At 39.9% G+C, this 22,127-nt stretch overlaps 1 protein-coding gene across 6 annotated transcripts in view; it reads left to right on the top strand.

Moving 5' to 3' along the window:
• ltbp1 (latent transforming growth factor beta binding protein 1) overlaps positions 1-22,127 on the top strand; it is a 70,614-nt gene that overhangs the window by 7,097 nt on the left and 41,390 nt on the right. For all 6 annotated transcript variants that reach the window (XM_044136259.1, XM_044136257.1, XM_044136260.1 and 3 more), the window contains exons 2-4: positions 797-867; positions 11,559-11,859; positions 18,801-18,952. In XM_044136259.1, coding sequence (XP_043992194.1) covers positions 797-867; positions 11,559-11,859; positions 18,801-18,952 — 524 coding nt within the window. The remainder of the gene's footprint in view (positions 1-796; positions 868-11,558; positions 11,860-18,800; positions 18,953-22,127) is intronic.

The raw sequence follows: 22,127 nt of genomic DNA, 5'->3' as shown, positions 1-22,127 counted from the left end.
ATAAAAAATTAAAAATTGAGGCCATTGTTTGGTTGATGTATTTCTCTTTTAATTTTTCTTCTCTTGAAACAGAAACAATCAACAGTTGTATGCAGGAGAACCGTACACAGTTACTGCAGCCTGCTACCTCCCCAGTTCCACCTTACGGTCACACACTGCTGTGGGATGCCATTCAGTTCTTTAAGAAGCATTTTGCTGCAAGTCAGTCACTGTGTTTTTGTTGGTCACATTGGCCAGGCTGATTCCACAAGTGTTCAGTGGAGTAAAGGTTTTGCTAATGTGTCTAAAAGGTTCTGAATCATCAAAAACAGTATCATCAGCACGATGATACTGTTTTTTGTTTTATGCCAAAATGGTTTTTATGTATTTTAAGTTTGTTTTTTATTCTGTCCTTATTTTAATATTCTTTAAAAAACAGCCCCATCTTACATCCGCTAACATTGTGTCTTTAATTACCCACTGAATGGAAAGTTAAGCATCTTTTTCTGCCGTAAAGTCTTAAAAATGTTTCGCGACTTGCCTTGTGAACCGAGTCAGTGAGACGTGAATGTGCAATACATTAACAACATATTGGATAAACGGATCCTGTCATGAGTAAGTCAGGTCAGTGGTGGGGAACTGAAATGACATAAAGATTTCACAAGCAGAGTGAGGTGAAGTTTCTCGGTGGACTTAAAACACAACGCTGCTGTTGAAAAAGAGCTGATCAAATCAGTCCTCCATGAACTGCATGCTCCTCTGTGCTGGTGTTGCTAGGTGTTTGCAGCACTGTGACTGTCTTTGTTTCGGTGTGCAGGGTGAATGTCTGTGGAGGGCAGTGCTGTCACGGCTGGAGTAAAACTCAGGGATCGCAGCGGTGCACCAAACGTAAGTCTACTCTAAATCACCTATTAGTATGTAGATGCTGTTTTTGATGTACATATTCATATTCTTTACGACATCTCTAAATAATTTAGAACACTGATGGTCATTACTTCTATGGAGGTGTCTTTGACAGACGGAAGAAATAAAAGATGATCAAAGATCCTGTTCATAATGGAAACCAGCAACTTGTTCACTTTTTACTGTTTTTTATGTGACAAATAGTTTGGGGTGGAGCTAAACTCTAAAACACTTAGTTAAAATTGAGTAAAAATCTAGATAAAATTGGATTCAATGTTTTGTGCGTAATGTTGAAGGTCTTTAAAACAAAATTCATGGAAACACTTTGTAACGCCTTTGTAAAACCATCTAATGATCTGCTGAACTAAAGCTATAGTCCAGAATAACAGTAACTGATCTGTTAAGTTGTTTTTCTTTCACACCTCAACTGCATACTTTTGGGGTTAATAAAAAGTATGTTTGTTAACCCCCAAATATGATTTATTAAAATTATTATTCAGAATAATAAAAATGAAAAAAGGGAGAAAATAAAAGGGATTTCACAGGGCCCTACAAGAGACCTCTGAAGGAGCTGCAAAAATCCGTAGCTCAGGTTGGAGAATCTGGACTTTATGTAAGAGTAGCAAGAAGAAGGATGTTATTGAAATGAAGCTTGGCGAGGTTCTGTTACCAGAAACCATTTAAAAGATGCAGCCCGAAGAATGTGCTCTGGTTGGTCAAGAACAGCTTTATTGGCTTACATGCAAAAGATTGACTGGTGGAAAACAAACACCTCATATCCTCCTGAGCTCACCGTTCCCATCCTAAAACACTGAGACAGTAACTAGAAGTGCTGCCATCTCATTCTCTAAGCTCCTTTTTGGTTAATGTATATTCAGCTGCTCCCGTCCACTGCTAGTTCAGCGCTACAGCCCCTCCTTAGTTGATTTTTTATGTGTAAATCATGTAAATTGTTCTATCATAATAGACAGCTGGAGCTCCTTTCCAGGCACCAATTAAAGAGACGGTGTTCGTTTATGTGAACTGCCGGGGTTTCACAGGCCAGTACCATCTGCTGTTGCTCAGGTGGAATTAAATTCTCACATGTAAGTGCCAGACTTTGTAATAAGCCAAAAACATGTCGGAAAGTGAGAATCTTTGCTGCTTTTCTCTGTCGTCTCAGTCTTGCTCCCAGCCACCTCACACACTGCTAATAAAAATGAAGTAAGTATGTAATAGTGTTGTATGTGACTATATAAAATGACTTATGTAGTTCACTTCATTATTTACTGTTCAGTCACACATAAATGGCATATATAGTCATATTATATAAATTTTAAAATGATTGAAAAGTTCATATCAGTAACTTTGTTCCAAGTGAAACATATTAGATTAATTCCACTCAGACTGACCTGTTCTGACTCTCAGCTTACCGCTTATGAAAACATTCAGGACTAGAATATTACATCAGACTAATAAAATATATATTTTCTAATGCAGAAATAGGGGCTTCATAAAAAACATTTACTCCTGTTTAAAGGTTGGTATCTTATAAAAGGTACTTTTAAACTTACAAACAAGCCTCGTTGGAGCCATATTGTAATTGTCGGCGATGCTCTTGTTCTGGCAGAGACTCTAGATAGTATACCTTTTAAACCTATAAAAGCCAGTGATGATAACTTTTACAGTGAAAAAGTACAAAAGCTACCATCATACAGGATAGTTGCACTATCATCCACGTGTGGACGATCAGCTGTGTTGTACCCTCGTGTGACCCCTTCGAAACAGAATCACCTCTTACCCCCTGCTGTCCGGCATGTTTAATCCTACTCTGCTGCAGATACAGGAGATTTACTGACCTTTCTAAATTCCTCATAAACATCAGACTGTTGGTCTACATCAAGGCTCGCCAAGTTTCCAGGGCTTCTTGTGCTTTTCAGCCACTAGCTGCGTAGTTCAGCCTGCATAGGAACTTCTGGCTTTGGCTTTGGGCTTTTGCTGTTTGTCTGCCTCATAGGGAAACTCCCTTCAAGCAACAATTTTGCTTACATTTTCCATAGATGCCATAGATGTACAGTACAGACCAAAGGTTTGGACACACCTTCTAATTGAAGTCAATTAGAAGGTGTGTCCAAACCTTTGGTCTGTACTGTACCTGGCGTGTTGCTGAGGTTTTAAACGGCCACCACGTGGTAGTTGTTTTTTATTCCCAGGCAACATTGTTGAGGAGAACGGCAGCAGGGAGTGGAGGGACCATCAGGGTGTCTGCAGCATTTCTGTGTGGGATTATGTGCCAACCCAGGAATCTGAAAAGGTCTTATTTTGAGTCATTTTAATGCAAATGATGATTTAATAAAGAGAAATAACTTTTGGGGTGTTTCGTGGTGCTGTGGTCAGGGCGGGTGCAGCCAGAGGCCGACCTGAGTTCCACTCTGTCCTCGATTCCTCTACACATGGCTATCCTTCCATTTTCTCTGTCACCACAGCATCTCTCTAAGATTCAGGTCAGGACTTTGACTAGGCCACTCCAAAGACTTATTTTTCGTCAGCCATTCAGAGGTGGACTTGTTGGTGTGTTCTGCATCGCTGTGCTGCTGCTGAAGCCAAGTTGCTTTCCGCTTGAGATCACCGTTCTCTGAAGGAGAACCAAAACGTTCTCCTTCAGGATGTTTTGGTTGACAGCACAGTTCATGGTTCCATTTATCACATAAAGTCTTCCAAGGTCCTGAAGCAGCAAAACAGCCCCGGACCATCACACTGCCAACACCATGTTTTACAGTTGGGATGTTTTTAGGGCAAATGTATCAGGACACACAGTTTCCAAAGAATCCAACCATCGTCTCATCAATCTGAGGAATGTTTTCTAAAATTCTTGAGAATCATCAAAATGTGTTCTGCAAAAACTGAGACCTTTTTGCTCAGCAGAGAGTTTCATCTGGGCGTTCTGCCATGCAGGCCATTTTTGCCCAGTTTCTCTGTCTTGCAGTGGAAGAACGACCTCTGACCTTAACTTAGCCAAGAGAGGCCTGCAGTCCATTGGATGTTGTTTTGGGGTCTTTAGCAACCTCTTAGATGAGACATGGCTGCACTGTTGGGGTAATTTTGGTAGGCCAGCTTCACCACTGTTCCACCTTTTCATCATGCATGGACAGCGGCTCTCGCTGTGGTTCACAGGAGTCATAAAGATTTAGAAATGGCTTCATAAACCTTTCCAGGTTGGTAAATATCAGTTACTTTCCCATTTTTTTCAGAATTTCTTTGCATTTTGGCATAATATCTAAATTTCGAGGATCGTATTTCATTCAGAGTTTTGTTCAAATGATGTCCTGATTGGGACCAGCCTGGGTCTGGCTAGAAACAGTGAACTCAGATGTGATAAACCACAGTAATGTTTTACCAGGGGGAGTTATCCATTTTTCACACAGCCATGCAGGTTGTTTTTCTCTCTCCTTTAATAATTGACGCCTTCATTTAAAAACTGCTATTTGTGTTTACTTGTTTAATCTGTGACTGATACTTAAATTGGTTTCATGTACTGAAACGTTTAAGTTTGACAAAAATACAGAAAATCAGGAAACACTTTTTCACACCACTGTATTTTGAAAACTCCTCCCATGAGAGCTTGAATCATTTAGTCAACATTTTATTTATAGTCCAGTCTTTGTGATATTAACCTTTCACAGACTGATAATGGTAAGATAACCATCATGTGAAGACCACACCATGCTGTGAGACCGTTCACATCCGCAACAGAAGTTGTGTCGTTCTTTTAAATTCCTTCAGTTATTTAATCCTATTTGCACAAGAAAGCACAGAGACTGTCTCTTGTGCCAAGTGATGCTGCATGACTGTGCATGTGGGAAACAAAAATGCATCAGTCAGCGATTTGCAGTTATAGAATTGTTTTATTGGGTTTTCCTGCAGATCTTTTCGACTGCACAGCCATTACCTCTGTGTGTAACTGCAGTGGCGATTTCATTTTACGTGTCTAAATCTAATTTTGTCTACCTCTGTGGAACTTATCTGACGAAAGCTGCTGATGTTTGGTTTATCCTAGGGTGACATACTGAGGTAAGAAGCACCTAATGTGATAAGCAAAGCAGATATACCCGCCCCATAGCGAACATTACTGCGGTTAATGTCTTTATCTCTCGCAGTCGTGATGTTCTAGGATTTGGTTTCATTTTTATTTCAACACCTACATCTTCCCTCCACCTACGCTTGGTTTTCCTTCAAGTGGAAGAAAGTGGAAGTCCAGGTAGCTCAACATGTTTTTCCAAACTATGCGACAAAAAGAAAAGAAAATCGCCGATAAAGCCAGAGAGTATTGTGAAGCTGCTTGCAGCATACGTTGTCACGGAAAGGAAATCAGGAAGGAGTCTTCCAGGTGGTCCTCCATGACCAAACAAATGAGTTAGAAATCACCACAGATATATCTTGTAAAGTTTCTCTAGGAAGAGATTTCTTTTTCCTGCTCTTCTCTGGAGTGTGGCAGTAGTGAACAATGTGCTTTAGATCCATGTGGCTCATCAGATTCAGAAGCTTATCTGGAAACGTTCCGATGACTCCTCCATACTGCTGGGAGTCAAGCAGCGTCAAATTGGACGAAAGAATAGCACTTTGTCAAACTGGCCTAATTTAGTCACGTCATGAACATGTTATCGACAAAAAAGCTGCATGTGGTGGAACTGAAACAGTTGTTTTAAAGTTAAATAATGTATGGATTCCAGTCATGCGTCATTTTCCTGGAACGTCTTTTTAACGTTTTTAATTTCTGTGCTGGACATTAAAAAGTATTCTTTATTTCAGAGTCTTTGTAGAAGTTTTTGAGTCAGACTAACCAGGATAGGTTGGGTTTTAGTCTCTTTTTTTTATTTATTATTCATCAGAACTGTTACTCCCAATCCTTCAACACAAACATACTGAAGACCATCAACCAGAACCTGAGCGTAAAGTATACTCACTGACAAAAATGGTTCTAAACCAGTTTAGGCTCCCAGTAGGACCATCATCAGATAGATTTCAGTGGGACTCCTGCTTTGCTTGGACTCAAGGTTTGCAGAGGAGCTTTTCTTTTATGATAAGCTGATTCTCTCCTCACTTCCAGGCTTTTTTCTTCTCTTTCTTCTTCTTCTGTTTTCTAATTATATTTCAAATAGACTATACACTACTTTTTATTGTCTATGTTTCTGTGTGTGTCTTACTATACTACTCTGTTAGCTGAATCCTTGTTTTCATTGTCTCATAAGCGCTTGGTTATTATGTGACATCATCAGAGTACAATCTTTAACAAAAGAAGAGCTTTATTTATTTTTAATTTTTATTTTTTATAAGGTCACTCCTGTCTGGTGGGAAGAGAAGCATTTCCTCCATCCGGAGCTTTAATGAGGCACAGAAATTCTCAACAGGCGCTCTTATTTTTGGGTCTATCTGAGCTCCTGGGGGCCGGCAGTGACTCAGATAATATGGAATTCAATACCTCATATATTGATGTCATATCTTTCCCCCTTCTACCTACTTTTGAATTCAGCAAACATCTGTCCTCGCCGCACGCAAGGTGAAACAGGCTGTTGTATTTGCTCCAAAGTCTGAGCAATTTTCCTTCCTGTTCTTAAGAACATCAAGCTGTGGCACCAGGGCAATGACATTTAAAACAGCCATCAAAAGGGGCTTGATGCATTTCCTGTCTCAAGATAATTACCAGTCCATACTGCTTCCCCATCACTCCCAAGCTGAGCCTTTATGTAGCTGACCTGAGAGACTGGGCCCAGCAGCCTGGGGGCGGGGATATTTACATTAGCCAAAGAAGAAAGGCTTCAACCAAAGTGGAACATTTACAGCACCGTTATTTCAAAAAATATTAATGTAAATCAGAGGGTGTATTGGGAGCTGGGGGGATCCACAGCAGTGAGGTCATTTTTAATTTTTGAGGTAATCCTGTTGTGAAAGATGGGTGTAACCCAACTATCCTGAAAACACAGGCAGACATTCTTGTTGAGCTGCAGCTGCTTCTAAGATGAACTTTAAATGTTACAGCTCTCAGTGTTTGTCCATCGCGTCATAGTTCTAACCTTGTTAGAATATCCAGACAAAATGTGTGAATTATTTCAAGAGATCAAGAAAAGAAAAAAAAAATCTCTTTGAGGTTTGAATGATTATCTCTTATTTGAATAGAAGTCAGAGGGTCAAACAGCTTCCTGTTGTTTCGGTGGATCTTCACAGATTATCCTACATGGCCTGCAGTTTGTTCTAACATATCTGGACATACACATTTTTTAAAACATTTACCGATACTGAAGAATTAAGAAGACTTGAAGATTTTCAGTATTGAACAAATTTTCTAAAGCCCACATTTATTCCCACAGATAAATCAGGTTAGGCACATATAATCATCCACATCAGCTTATCCTTAACTAGAGTATTCAGACTCAAAAAGAGGCAATTTTTCTGAAAGAACACAACCGGGACACTAATTACACCGAAATGGTACAAAAAATATATAGGTTTTCCATTTAAGATAAAAAACCCCCCCAAAAATCTTTGTGAAAATGTTTTACCCAGAACTCCTCAAGTGGCAGGTTTTGTTTCACCTGGTTCAAATTTTGTAAAAAATGAAATAAAATTAAAAAAGCTTGATAATTGACAAACCGTCAACAGATCAGCCCTGGCTTGTTGTTAAGTCAAGCAGGAAAGACAGAAAGGCTGAGCTTTTCATATGTTAATGTTAGAAGGGTTTGTTTATGTATATTATGCTACAAATGACCAAAAGTACACTAACGGATTAGCTCTTGCTGTGTTTTTTGCAAAAAAGGTTTTCTTATTATTGTTTTTCAATGTTTCATTTTTTTTCATCTGATTAATTATCAGAATAATCAATTGAAAAATGATTGTTAGTTGCAGCCCTAAATAACGTATAAAAAACTCTAACATTGGTAATCATTATAAAACTCACAAACAGCACATAGAAAACATAATACTGCAAACTCTCAAACATAAAAATATTAAAAACCTTCAAGTACAAATTACAAGATAACATCTGCCTGTCCTGTCAGGGACTCTTCACATCACCCGTCTAAGACTTTTTCACATTTTAAAGCTCATTTTGCTATCCAGCTGTGTAGCAGCTGCACTCAAACATGCTGTGGTGCAGCATGTTTGAATTTTGATCCTAATGTTCCTTGTAACTACAGGCTAATTTCCAAATTACCTTTTTTGTCCAGGATTGTAGAAATGGCTGTTTTTAATCAACTGCAGACCTTTTTAAAGAATTTCAATCTTGTTTTAAATTCCACTGTAGCACAGAGCCAGGACTGCTGAGAGCTCTTAATGATCTCCTCTTAACTATTGACTCAGATCGCTCAGTTGTTTTAGCTCCTTTAGGCCCAAGCGCGGCTGCACAGTGCCGCAGTTGGTAGAGCTGTTGCCTTGCAGCAAGAAGGTCCTGGGTTCGATTCCCGGCCGGGGGTCTTTCTGCATGGAGTTTGCATGTTCTCCCTGTGCATGGTGGGTTCTCTCCGGGTTCTCCGGCTTCCTCCCACAGTCCAAAAACATGACTGTCAGGTTAATTGGTTTCTCTAAATTCTCCCTAGGTGTGAGTTTGTGTGTGAATGGTTGTTTGTCTTGTATGTCTTTGTGTTGCCCTGCGACAGACTGGCGACCTGTCCAGGGTGACCCCGCCTCTCGCCCGGAACGCAGCTGGAGATAGACACCAGCAACCCTCCCGACCCCATTAGGGAAGAAGGGTGTAAGAAAATGGATGGATGGATGGATGGAGGCCCAAGCGCTGCCTTTGGTTGGGTCAATCACAGTATTCTTTTATCAAGCCTGGAGAACACTGTTGGTCTCATCAGCTCAGTTTTAGTGTGGATCAGATCTTATCCGGTCTTTTTTTGTGTGTAGGGGAGAATATTACCTCAAGTACCTCAAGGATCCATTCTTGGTCTCAATTTATTTTCTCTATACATTCTGTCACTGGGTTCTTTGTTTAGAAAGCATAATATTTATTTCCCTTGCTTTGCCAACAACACATCTGCTGAGCTCGTCATCCAAACTGCCACGCTCCAAAGAACGGCTGTAAACAGCATTAATGGACGGCATGTTGTTGTGATGATGTGACGGGGAAGTGTTGGAGAGGGTAGAGATTCTTAAAGCGACAGAGGGCAATTTTAGTTTCTCACTATTATTACAGATGATGCAAACAGGGCTTCTCCTAGAGTATTATAAGCCTGGCGGGACACCAGGCTTTACATGCCGTCCCACCAGGCTAAGAGCTGTTTATTTCAGACAGGGATTTTTTATACACCAGTAATAGTAAAGATGATTAAGCTAGGTTCACATTCGACGTGTTGAAATGGGCACAAAGGGGGAGCGCACCCATTGTACCATTCCTGCACCTGCCAGTTGGCCTCACACACTGTTATTTCCAGATTTAGATGCCTGTTTGTGCACCTTCAGATTTTTGGAGGCGCACGAACAATAATGGATTATTGTCTTAACTCAGTTGCACAAATAAAGATTTAGAGTCTATGGTAAATATTTTATTTTAGGAACACAGTTCTTTACTTACTGTTGTTAAACATCAGGGTTTTTTTTTTTGTTGCAATTACTTTAGTTATAGTTGAACTACGTTGATGAGTGTCCATGTGTTGAAACTGAAAGTGACCAAATCAGGACCCAGCAGGTGAACTTTCAGAGAATATTGAAAACCAGTCGGGTCCAAAAAGACTGACTGGTGCAAACCAACCCAAACCAAGGAGGAACTGTTCTTCCAGACCTCCTTCTGGTGTGTCACTGCTGTGTACTTAGACACACTTAGACACACTGCTGCTCCTCAGTGGGAAATTGCCTCATACAGGCTACAAACCCTGGGTGGAGTTTCATTGCTTAATTACGCTGGAACTTCCCACCCTGCTTGTAGCCCATATTATAGTTCATATTAATTTTGGAAAAAATTAAAAAATTAAATAAAGTTATCACTTTGCACACAGATACTGTACGCCAAAACTCCAGAGCGTCTCATCGGTTGGACTGCTTCCTGTGGGGAAAACTGGAGCACATTTATCAGCTTTGATCAGACTGAGGCTTCAGAAAAGGAGGAGCCCAACTGCAGAGGGAGGAACTTTGTTCATTCGCCAGATGTCTCTCTGCAGCTATTTAGTTTTCCCTTCATTAATCATTTTCACAGATCTCAGCGTCACCAATTAGGCTAACAAGCCCAGTGTGGGGTGACACACCCCTGTGGGAGAGAGAGGAGGACCGAGCTCTTTCTGAGTCATTCCTCCTGCTGACTTCAAGCACACAGTCATACCTTTTTGAGGTTGGTGACTTGAAAGGGTGTTTTCCAGTTTTAGTCTTCATAAAAATCATTTCGTTGAATGCTTTGTGTGGTGAGGAGGTTTCCTGAATCCCTGCCGGGTCAATTCAGGGGTGATGGCTGCAGATAGGAAATGACTGAATTTTAGGCATTTGCAATGAATAGTAAGAGGTTTGTGCAGGCGGCTATCTTTTATCTCACTCTCTTTGTGTACTTGGGCCAGTGTGTGAACGTCTGCCTTGTCGTCTGCTGAGATTGGCTTTGTAGTTGAAAAATGGATGCCCCTATAATCTGCCCGGGGAGAGTAGAGCTGCTAGTAATTACAGGCTCTTCTAGTCTCCCTTGACACACACACAGATGCACACATAAGCCCAAAATTTCATAACAGGTACTGCATAGCTACAATCAGTTAGTAGTAGTGGTTATGATTTCCTGTAGCGGGTTTGAAGTTGTGGGATCTGTGCTTTTCATTAATCAGTAGATGAGGACAATTTCAGAGATGAATATAATCCGGTTCGTATTAAATAAATAAGAATATTATCAAAAAGTTGCTTTATTTCAGTTTCTGAGATCCTTCCAGACACAAACCCAGCAGGCATTGTGGTGGTTGATCAGCATCAGAGATTATGAGTTTATGATCGATGCGTCCATCCCAAATGTAGGAAACATGATGGAAAGGGAACAGGATAAAGCGTCGAAACACAGAGGGCTCATCTAAGAGCTGGAGAAAGACAGGTGGCCCCCGGACAGGAGAAGTGTTTCAAACAGACACCTGGAAAAAAAAACATAATCAGAGATCTCAGAACAGCACAGATTTAGGAACAAGCAGAATAGAGTGTATAAAAATCAGTTAAGGCCCTAAGTAGCCGGATATATCATAAATCTGCCAGGCCAGAATGCATGACACTTGCAATATAGCGATTCAGCATATTGTGCAGTTCTAAAAATGACTAATGTATATTTTCCATAGTATGAGCAGAGTATAAAGAAGTCAGACAACAGAGTACATCACATTGATAAAACGGTGAGAACACAGTGAAAGTACATGATGGATAGGAAGGAAAGCTCCCAGAATCTCACTATTATTACAAAGTATAACATCTACAGAAGATCAAATGGACAAGAGGATTTAGGAACAGTGGATTCAGAAATAGATTTAGTTTGTTTGTATGTACCTTCATTTTCAGAAGGTTTGATGAAGACATTTTGTTTCATGTACGATCAAACTGGTTTTATCAGCGGAAAGTAAAGCTGTACATTTGTATAGATTGTGTGAAAGTGTTTTGTATCTTGTAATTTTCGGTGGATAATCTCCTACCATCCTGACTCAATCTCATTTGTTCTTTTTCTTTCTGCTTCTGCTCTGTTTCCTTCTGTGATGCAGCCAACTGCTTCCCTCCGTGCCAGAACGGAGGAATGTGCCTCAGGCCCCAGCTCTGCGTCTGCAAACCGGGCTCCAAGGGGAAAGCCTGTGAGCAGACCCCGGTGCCTGGGAGCGAACCCACCAATGGCCACACTAATGGTCACACGAATGGAAACAATGTGGTGCCACAGAGGCCCATACCTCAGCAAGTGCCGCCTAACAGCTACACCTCCACTAATAACTTGGCCCAGATGAAGTTAACTGTCAAGGCGGCCCCCCAGTTTGTCAGGCCCCAATACATCCAGCAACATATCCAGCAGCAGTAAGTATTGCTTTTTGATTTAAGCTTTATTATGCTGTGTGTTCCTTATAGTACTTTACCAACTTCAACACTTTCACTTACTGACTCATGGAGAAATTCCCTGTAGTCTTCCACTATTAAACTTACTGCTGAAGTAAGTGCTCACAGTTACATTTAGGTAATTCACACTTGCAGTATGTAACTTTTACAAAAGTAATTAAAACTGGCACCATGGTGTGACAGGATGATATGAGACAAACAGTCTCATTCAATGAGAAATCCAGCTCTTCCAGTGCTACCATCGAAGTCTGCAAAAATGCACCACTCCAGTTCCAAAACAACCAATTAGAGCCAGGAAGGAGGTCTTATCGCCGTCAATCAACTTCCTGTAGGAGCCTCAGTGTGGTAATGGTGGAGAAACAACTCACCATAACAGAAAAGTCATTTATCTGCCATCATCAGTAGCTACGCTAACTAGCCTAAGCATTTGTACCAGGCTATAGCTGTAGCAAAGCAGAAAGCAAGAAAGTGACTGCTCTGATTGGTTGTTTCTGACTAAGTGGTGTATTTTTGCAGCTAGTACTGGGAGCACTGGGAGAAGGCAGAGGAGCTTGATTTATTTATTTATTTTTTCCACCAATTACCCATTCTATACTGTCACAAGATAATTATAATTTAAACAAGATATTTTAAAACTTTTTAAAATGAAAATGACCTTAAATATGTTTAAATATAAGTTTTCCCCCAGTGAGACAATGGAGTAGGAGGGTTTGGAATGACATCAGGGTTCAGCTCTGAGCCTCCTGTTGTTTGCAGTGGTGATGAACAGATTCATGCCTGAGGTCAGGCAGGAGTCCAAAGAGTCTCTGATGTTTACACATGACACTGTGATCTGCAGTAAGAGTAGGAAGCTGCAGGACATGCAGGATAAAAAGTGTGTGTGTGAATGAGAGGAAGGCCGAGGTCCTGACGGTGGACGAGTTTTTTCCCTGAGGTCAGTCATCTCAAGCAAAAAGCAGCATAAGGGATGAAGATGATTGTGCAGGATGTGTTTCCATTAACAATTTTTTTGTGCTCATTCTGAAGTTACGCATTAGAAAATTTAAAATAACTTCCTCAATTTATGACTTGAGGAGGTTTTTGGCTTTTCCACAAAGAAAGTTGATGTCGAATAAGTTCTGATGTACTAAACTTTCCCGTCCACTGGTAGGTCTGTTCCTTATCAGAGGCTTGAAACTAAGAGAAACTTCTAAGTTTTAACCCTCCAGTTCGGTGGTGAGAGCCTTCGCTTTACGTAGACTGGTTGTTCTGCTTCAAACCAGTAAATGGAAGCACTCCTAATTTGCATTTTCTGTTTTTATTTTGCAACATTTCAAAAGTTTATTTGAAATTTGTATGATAATTGGTGGATTTTTGACAGAATAATAACTGCAAGAGTGGAAGGATTACTAGATGTTAACACGACCTACTGTAATGTGTGATTTGGAGATATCAGCACAAAAAGGATAGCAAAGCTGAAGATGTTCAAGTTTAATCGGAAGGGATTAAACCTCAGGACATGCAGAGGGTTGATATGGCAGAGGGGGCAGGATGAGATGACAGCAGGAGATCTGCTGCTGTGACCCCTAAAAGACGCAGCTGACAGAAGAAGATTAAAAATCTTCAGGGAACTTATGAGCTGGTATGTAGAAAATAATTTACAGCTCAAAACCTTTCTGTCACAGACGTCACCTCTTGCTGACATCTGGATTTCAGCATGGTGTCCAGTCGGATGGTGAATACTGCAAATATAAGCTAGCTGTTACTAATAGAAGCACAGGGAATATTTAGTTTGGTTTTTTATAACCTGGGCTGTCTTACTAAGGTTGGCCTGCCAACTCATTTCATCATCCTTCAGGGCTAAAACAGGCTCCCCGCTCCTTCACACATGGAGCTGAAGTGCTATTAGCTCCTGCTGCGGTTAGCTGTTGGTTTGTTTTGACTGTAAGTAATGCAGATGACTGGAGAGTGTGCACGGTGAAAATGCTCCAACATCTTGTCAGGTCCAGTTTGTGGACGTAATGGGTGCGAAAGCAATTCCCCACTTTTCTGCTCCGAGCCGGTTTGTTAATGGAAACATTGTCAGGGACCCGGCGCGGTGTCTCATTAATGCTGGCACACATCACATGATGATGTGAAGCATGTGGATGAATGTGATTTCTGTGTTCTGAGATTTCTGGGTTTCGTACAAGGCACAAGTAATCGCTACCAGATCTGGTTGAAAGCTTCTCCTTGTTTGCAGAAAAGATTTATTTCGCACAGAGAGCACATGTTCCCTGCGTTTTATTGTAAAACCTCCAGACAATAACTGGTAGAAAACCTTTCCCCGGGATAATGTTTCGGCTAGGTAGTAAATTCCTGGCCAGCATAGAATGTCCTATGTTACAGTTGCTAATCTTTTAAAATCTGTCTTTTGCAAGAAAAGTTGTACAATAAGTGAGTGAACAGCTGTTTAATCAGGTCTGGGAGAAGGTTAGAAACTACAGTAGCTGTAAAGTACTGAAGTGTTTGTAGGGTTCAGTTGAGGTGCTCTCACATCTGGTAGTCCGGTAGACTTGGTTCGATTGGCAATCGAAGTTGCAACATTTGTTCCTGGTGGTGGTGCTGCTCCAAAAACCACTGAAGGAAACAACACAAAGACCTCTGGAGAAGACACCGAGCGCAACCTTCTTCTTCAGAAAATATACAGAGATACAGAGGTAGAAGACAAAAATAAACATGTTTAAGAAAGTAGTTCAAGTCTTGAAACAAAGACATGATCAGAAACCAGGACCATGAAACAACTCAATGGACCATTACTGCCACCAACTTTTAAAGAAATGTGGAACAATTCCCAACCTTCCAACCCCTAAAAAACATCATGTCATTGTTCACACAACTCACATATCCTTCAAAATAGAATATGGCCTGGTAACTTTTACGTCTTGGGTCTTTCTGAACTAAATCAATAGCCTTAAGAGACCTGTGCAGAAACTAAAGGAATGTAAAGAACAGTCGCTCTTAGTTCTTCACATAGAGTTTTTTTTTATTTTGGCTTTATCTGTTTAATATACAACAGTAAGAAACATTTGAAGTTAGATTTAAATAATTTCATAACCTGGTAAAGAACAAATGTATTTTATTTTGTCCTGGTATCCTGAAATTGAACAAAGGTGTACTTTCATTTTACCATAACTACCTAATGCATGTGTCTCATTCATTGAGAGTTTCATCTCTGTGGTCCAAGAGTAACTTAACCCTATACATTACTAACATTTGGAGTCATTTTTCTAACAATATTTTTTTCACTCACTGGTCAATGGGAATAAAAAAGAAGTTTGGCCAGCAGTTAGAAAAAAGAAGAAATGTTGTGAACTAAAGGGTGAAGACAAAATGTCCAGTGAAAGTGTTTTGTGTCAGCACAAGGATCAACAATTACACTGAGCTATTGGTGCCACTCTAACCCAACTCCCATTTGGTTTTGAGTGCTTATGAGGGTGAATGTGGTGAAGAATGCTTCTCAAAGATCTCTGTCCAGTCTATAAATCATGGGCGACAGGCTAATGCTTTTATAATGGCTGTCACTGTGGTTCAGCTGCACGAGTCAAATCCTGCAGCTCAGAGTTTGTGTGCTCATTCATTCATTAAAGGTGAGAATAACCTGCTTCTATTTCCCACCAGAATAAAAGCATTGACTTGTTGCTTGATATGTTCTGCAGCTTTAGGACAATTATTTGTACAGAAGTTTGACGCTGCAGAGTTGGCCTTTCGTGAAAGCTGCTCAGTAGTGCTGCAAAGATTCATTCAATTTTAAAACTGAAAATCTGATATATTTGTAAAGCTTTTTGTCATTTTAAGAAATCTGGATTATGAATAGTTCACAAGTGTATGTATGTTTGCTATAATGACTACTTCCTCTTGTTTAACAGTGATCAGTATAACCAGCTTTGGTGCATTTCTGCTTCTTGTGTTTTCATCTCTATGATGGGATTCATAAATAAAATGTAGCCATAAATGAGCTGCATTGGTTAGAAACTGTATAAAATATTCACACTGAAATAATTTGTTGGCAAACTTTGTTCTTGATCTCTAACACGTCCAACTTGAGTCACCTATAAAGATCCCATTTACACCTATCAAGTGTCTTGCATCGACACACTTATAGTAGGACTGCTGAATTAATCTCCCTTAAACTCTCCATCAAGGGTTTTTGGTTATGTTAGGAAGTTGGATCATGTAAAACCTTCGAAAATTGAAGAACTCTGAAGAATTCAACCAGGTTTCAGTGAAACGATGTTACTCACTTCATCTGTGGGTAGCTTTGAAGTGTTGAGATCATGTTGGGAAGGGAATGGTTAGCTTGTAAACTAAATGCAACCATCTGTGCTTTGTGTCTGAATATAGAACCCTCCACCCTCATACCGTAGGATCCTAGTCATTGCATGCTCATAATGCTTTTGTTCTTGCATTAGATCACCCACAGTAGCCTTGTTTCTATCAGTGGCTTTTGAAGTAACGCATCATGGTTGATGGAAACTGCTAAATTTGAAGTAAATTCCTCAGCTCCACAAAAATGTCTTCATGCTGCTAGAAACTGCTACAGGAACTGGATCCCAGCCGGCTGTTTGTCTTGTGCTTGGACCTCGACGGGGTGGGTTTGGGGTGGGCTGGGTTCTGGGAGAAATCAGCTTGAACTTCTTTTTCTCTCTGTCTATAACTACTGTGTTTTTATTGTACTAATGATTGATGTGTGTCAAGTTGTAAAATGCAATAAAGAAAGTTGGGGAAAAAAAATGTCTTTATGCTTCCTTTAGTTGGTTAATACACTAACGGGGAGATGGAGATACGTTTGCTGAATAATATAATATTTACCTCACATGACCAAGACCAGGGGGCTGCACAGTGGAACAGTTGGTAGAGCTGTTGCCTTGCAGCAAGAAGGTCCTGGGTTCGATTCCCGGCCCGGGGTCTTTCTGCATGGAGTTTGCATGTTCTCCCTGTGCATGGTGGGTTCTCTCCGGGTTCTCCGGCTTCCTCCCACAGTCCAAAAACATGACTGTCAGGTTGGGCTCTCTAAATTCTCCCTAGGTGTGAGTGTGTGCGCGCATGGTTGTTTGTCTTGTATGTCTCTGTGTTGCCCTGTGACAGACTGGCGACCTGTCCAGGGTGAACCCCGCCTCTCGCCCGGAACGCAGCTGGAGATGAACCAGCAACCCTCCTGACCCCATTAGGGAAGAAGGGTGTAAGAAAATGGATGGATGGATGGATGGATGGACCAAGACCAGCTGTTTCCATCAGTTGTGTACATTTTTTATGAGCATGAAACATCACCAATACTAGTTGACCTGACAGAACAATGACAACTTGTCCAATAGTAACACATTTCTGAGAGCCTCTCTGAGCATCATCTGAGATGTGTGAACCAGGCTTAGTGTTCAACCTCTACTTCCTGTTTGTTTCCGCCATGTGTAATGTCAACATCTGAGGAGCTACACCTTCCTGTGATGTTAGGTCAAATATTCAGATATAAAATATAAAATAAGTTTTTTGATGTAAACATATGGTCTCATAACTTTTGTGAGGTGAGTGGATTTATGGGAGAGCGTTGAGATTAGAGTTTTTCAGAGAATCTCTGTATGTTTTCCACAATAATATACTTCCTCTTTGTTTGATGAAGGGATGTTGCACACGGCCAGTCACTGTTCTCATCCTCATCCACTGGCAACGACGCAGGTTCCCCTGTCCATGGGCTATCACTCTTTCCCACCATTCATGCTGAGACTGATCTCTGTAACTAAGTTGAGATAAGCTGCTTATCTCCATTAATGTCATGAGTGCATGATCACAATTCAGAGCACATGCTCCGTTTGGCTGAGCAAAGCCCTGGCATCCAGTGTGTAGCTAACAGACAGTGTGTGTAAGGCCTGTGTGACCTGACTGAGAAGAGAAAGTGTGGGAAACACCTTGTAGGCTTAACGCTTAATAATAGAGGAGGATGATGAACTCTAGCTGTGACCGCCAACAACTGGCCTTATGATAATGAGCACAGATTCATACAACTATGTCAAAAGGTGCTGTATGCAAACCGTATTTTAGTTGAGTATCATAAAATTCAATCTGGTCCCTAAAAGGGTGTAGAATAAGATCAAACAAACTCAAAATCGCCCACTCATAATTCTCTAGATTCCTCCTTGACACAGTGAAATGCCACAGAGTTGAAGAGTGTCTTGTCAGGAGCTGCCGCCCTCGACCCAAAAAAGCCCAATGTTTTCACAGTTTTAAATAGGGAACAGTTTGCATTTTATTAACATGTCTCACCTTTTCTCGTGCTTTTGATTAAATCCCTAATTAATGTTTTTTTTTTTTATCTCTTATTTGTAGTGTTTTGGTCTATCATACACACACACACACACGCACACACACACTCACGCACGCGCACACACACTCACAGCACTATAGCATGGTTATGGGGTTTGGTATCTGTCCTTAGATGCTTCACCATGTATAAGGACTGAGTTCTTAGTTTCTGTTCTGTCATTGGTTCAGATAACATTCTAAGTCCTAAAACTGAAAAATTAAGGTTGGTGACACTGTTGGTGGAAAAACCAGAGGAATTCATCAACTCTTGACAAAGTGATTGTACAGTAATTGACAACATCTAACTCATGTTACAGAACTGCATTCTTTAAATATGGAGAAGTTTCACTAAATGCTGTGGATGGGTCACTGATCACGGCTGAGAGTGCAGCTGCTTTCTGTCCACCGTCACAACTAAAACACCTGCTTTATTCAGATTCACTGTTTGTGTTGTTGAGGAAAATCTGCATATAACTTAGTTTTATTTATGTTACTCTTTGTAAAAAATGTTTTAACTCTCTTTATGCACTAGTTAAATGGATTGTCTGTTTCTGTTTATTTGTGTTGTTATTTTTTTGTCTCTCCAGAATCCGGCCTGTGCCGATCCACTCTGGACAGAACCAGCAATACGTCATCAAGCCCAAGTACTACCACACACACACCACACACACACAGATGCATGTTCAGCCCCAACCTGAGCGCCCCATCCCTCTGACGGTGGGACACAACTCCATCCACGGTGAGCAGGTCCTCTTCTTTCTGCTTTTAGTGTTTTGGTTTCTTTTATACATGAAAATCAACTTTCAGCAGGAACTTCAGACAGTTTGCTTTGTGCTTCCTGAGCTGCGACTCTTCATACATGCAGCACACAGTGTGATGTCTGTTGTGTTTAAAGCTTCAGAAATATTGACAAGCATTTCTGGTATTTTTAAATGCCACTGCAAACAGGAGTTGTAGGCAGGATTTATGAACAACAGCAATAAGATTTTATATTGAAATTAAAAATATATATATTGAATTGGGCCACTTCAATTAATCTATTTAATAATCTATTAATCTAAAAATGAATTTGAGAGGAGTAAAGAACTTAAAAAGAAGAAACATACTTTTGTTCTCTTGTACATGACTGTCTCTTTTGCATTATTTCACTAGTTCTATGTAATTAGTCTGAACTGCAATGAATTCAGACTACGGTAGTCTTATTGGAGTCTGAATGAAGCTGAAGCATTGTTTGGTTTTTGTAAAACAGAACTTCTTCAGAGAGGTAATCATTTTACTTTACACTTTACATTTTGTCAAAGAACATAACTTGGGTCCACTAAACACATTTTCACTTCCAGATTTGATTATTTTGTAGAAATCATTTTTCACTTTGGCGTTTAATGGCTTTGTCAAAAAGAAAAAACACCTTTCTTTGATAATGACTGATTTTTAAAAGCAATAAGGAGATAAAATATCAGAAGAGGTGAATACTTCTTATAGCATTTTAAGTTGTGGGCAGCAAGTATCTCAGTTAAAATAAGGGAAACTGGTGAAAAGTTGAAAAGTAGTAGAAGAAAGTAACAGAGTGAGGAGAAGAGGTGAGTTAAATCACATTTAAGCAACCAGGCAGTTCAGGACTGCCTGGTTGCTATAAATAAAACATCATACAGTAACCATTTATGAAACAAGCAATAAACATTACATCTTGTCCAACTCCATCATCAGTTTGTCCTCTAGCATCCTACAGAGATAGATCTGGATAAACTAAGCTTTATACAAAAACATCACTGTTCACAGCTTCTCCTTCTGTCCTGATTGGCCCGATAGACGTTCTACCAGAGGAGTACAGCTCAATGTGAGGAATCCCACATGGAGCGGTGGAGGGAAATGAGAATCGAGCAGAATCCCGTTGGGAAAAAAATGGCCAGATTGAGACATAATGGAAGTGTCTTTTCATCAGTCATGCTTTTGGATCTTTCAATATTTCCCACCTGTTTTGTTATCGGCTTTAAGATCAGGACTGTAACTGAAGCCTGCAGAGTCTGGGCTGTATCCCTTAGCTTTTTTTTTTTTACAGTTTCTTTGAACATTTTATTGTCTGACCTCGCAGTCTATTTCTGGGATGACCACTATTGAAAATATTGGCAGAGGTTCACCGTATTTTCACTTGTACCTTATGTTTTCTCTGTTGAATGGTGGAGTTCATTTTTGCTGATGGTTAGCATCATTTGCTTCTCAGGTCTTTGATGATGTCTTACCCTTTTGCCATTGTGTTAGCACACACTTGTACCTGTAAGGTGTGTGGTAGCAGTTTGATCAGAAAATTTGATCAAACCGGTCACACTTGTTGATTATCAATTACTCAAATGCATTGACTCAGATGTGTTACTTTTCCCTTTAACCTCTATAGCGATAAATGTACCAGAGAACACCAGACACATTTCTTCCAGACGTCTGTAAAGGGATTTCTCTCTGCTTTCTCTGCTTGCTGCAGACTGGATGGATCTCATTGTGATCCTCTCTGCTCTCAACTTGGCTGATGTCTGTGTTTTTGTCTGAGATACTCTGCTGACTTCCTTTTCATATGCTTGACAAGGCTGACAGTCTGCAGGAGGCGTGTGCAAAACCTACACAGTTACAGATGTGAAATCAGTAGATGGGGAAGTTTCCTCATTGCTGTGGTGAGAAGAATTTTTGACATGTTGTCGCAGGGAGAACACGAATCTGCCTGGAGAACTGCTGACAAACCTAATTATAGCTCCATATTTTTCATCTAGAGAAGTTTAGCACATTTCAAAGACAGAATTTAGTATAACAGACAAACATGACTGTTCTGATTGTGTCCCAACCAGCCAGCTCTGTCTCCTACACATGGCCCTGTTGATTTAGCCAACAAAGATGCTGCTAGATGTTCACTCATTCTCACAGCTTTATTTCAAAATGGCTACAGTCCTGTGGGCAAGTATTTACCCCCTGAGAAGGTGCTGGCCTCTCTGTGCCGGATCCAAAACTCCTACGGCCATCAGCTTCACTCCATGATTGTGCTGTGAAACAGCTGAGAGCCACAGACAGAGCAGAACACACTGGCGTTTGGACACACACCTCGCTAAGACAAGAGAAAGATTAAATAAATTAATTGATCTCATTGTATTCATTTCTGTATTCATTGGCATTTCCTGCATTTTTTCTTATTTTGTCTCATATCACAAAAGTGAAACCTTGTCCTTTTGGTTGTTTCTGGACCATATTTTATATTTTATTTAACCTTTCATTTCACCAGAAAAATTCCACTAAGAATAAACAAGAGAATCCTGGCAGTGGCATGCAGAGGTCACAGAACATTAATGATAAAAACAGATAAAGTTGACACCTTCACGAATAAATTAATTAAAATATTCCTCAGTTAAAATTTTTACAGACAGATGATATACAGAAACAATATAGTAGGCACAATAGTTTGGTAAAGAAATCAAAGTTATGCAGAAAAGTCTATATTTTGGGTTGACAGCTCAGAGTCAGAGAGATTACTTTAGTTGAAATCTGCTTAAACTAAAAATAAATGAATAAAATGCAATAAATAAAATAAATGAGTTTAAAAACTACGTTTAAAAACAATTACATATTCTGGAGATAGTGGCAATAATCTTGTATATGAACCTAGTATTTATTTTAGTGTAAAAGAAAACAAATCTTTTTAAACACATTACTTTCATTTTTAATTTTTTATTTGTCTTTTGTCATAAAACTTAAACTATTTTTGAAATATTTTTGTCCTAAGATTTATTTTATTTTTTTTAAAGAGAAAGAAGAAATAAAGAGCAACTCCACATACAAAGCTAATATTTAGCCAATAATCGCTGGTCTAAATAGTGTAAAAAGTGTAAATAAATATAAATAAAAATTGTTAATGAGCATACAATAATTTTTTCCAA

The sequence above is a fragment of the Gambusia affinis genome, linkage group LG13 (assembly GCF_019740435.1).
Source record: "Gambusia affinis linkage group LG13, SWU_Gaff_1.0, whole genome shotgun sequence".
Taxonomy (NCBI): domain Eukaryota; kingdom Metazoa; phylum Chordata; class Actinopteri; order Cyprinodontiformes; family Poeciliidae; genus Gambusia; species Gambusia affinis.
This window is presented reverse-complemented; position numbering and strand designations above follow the sequence as displayed.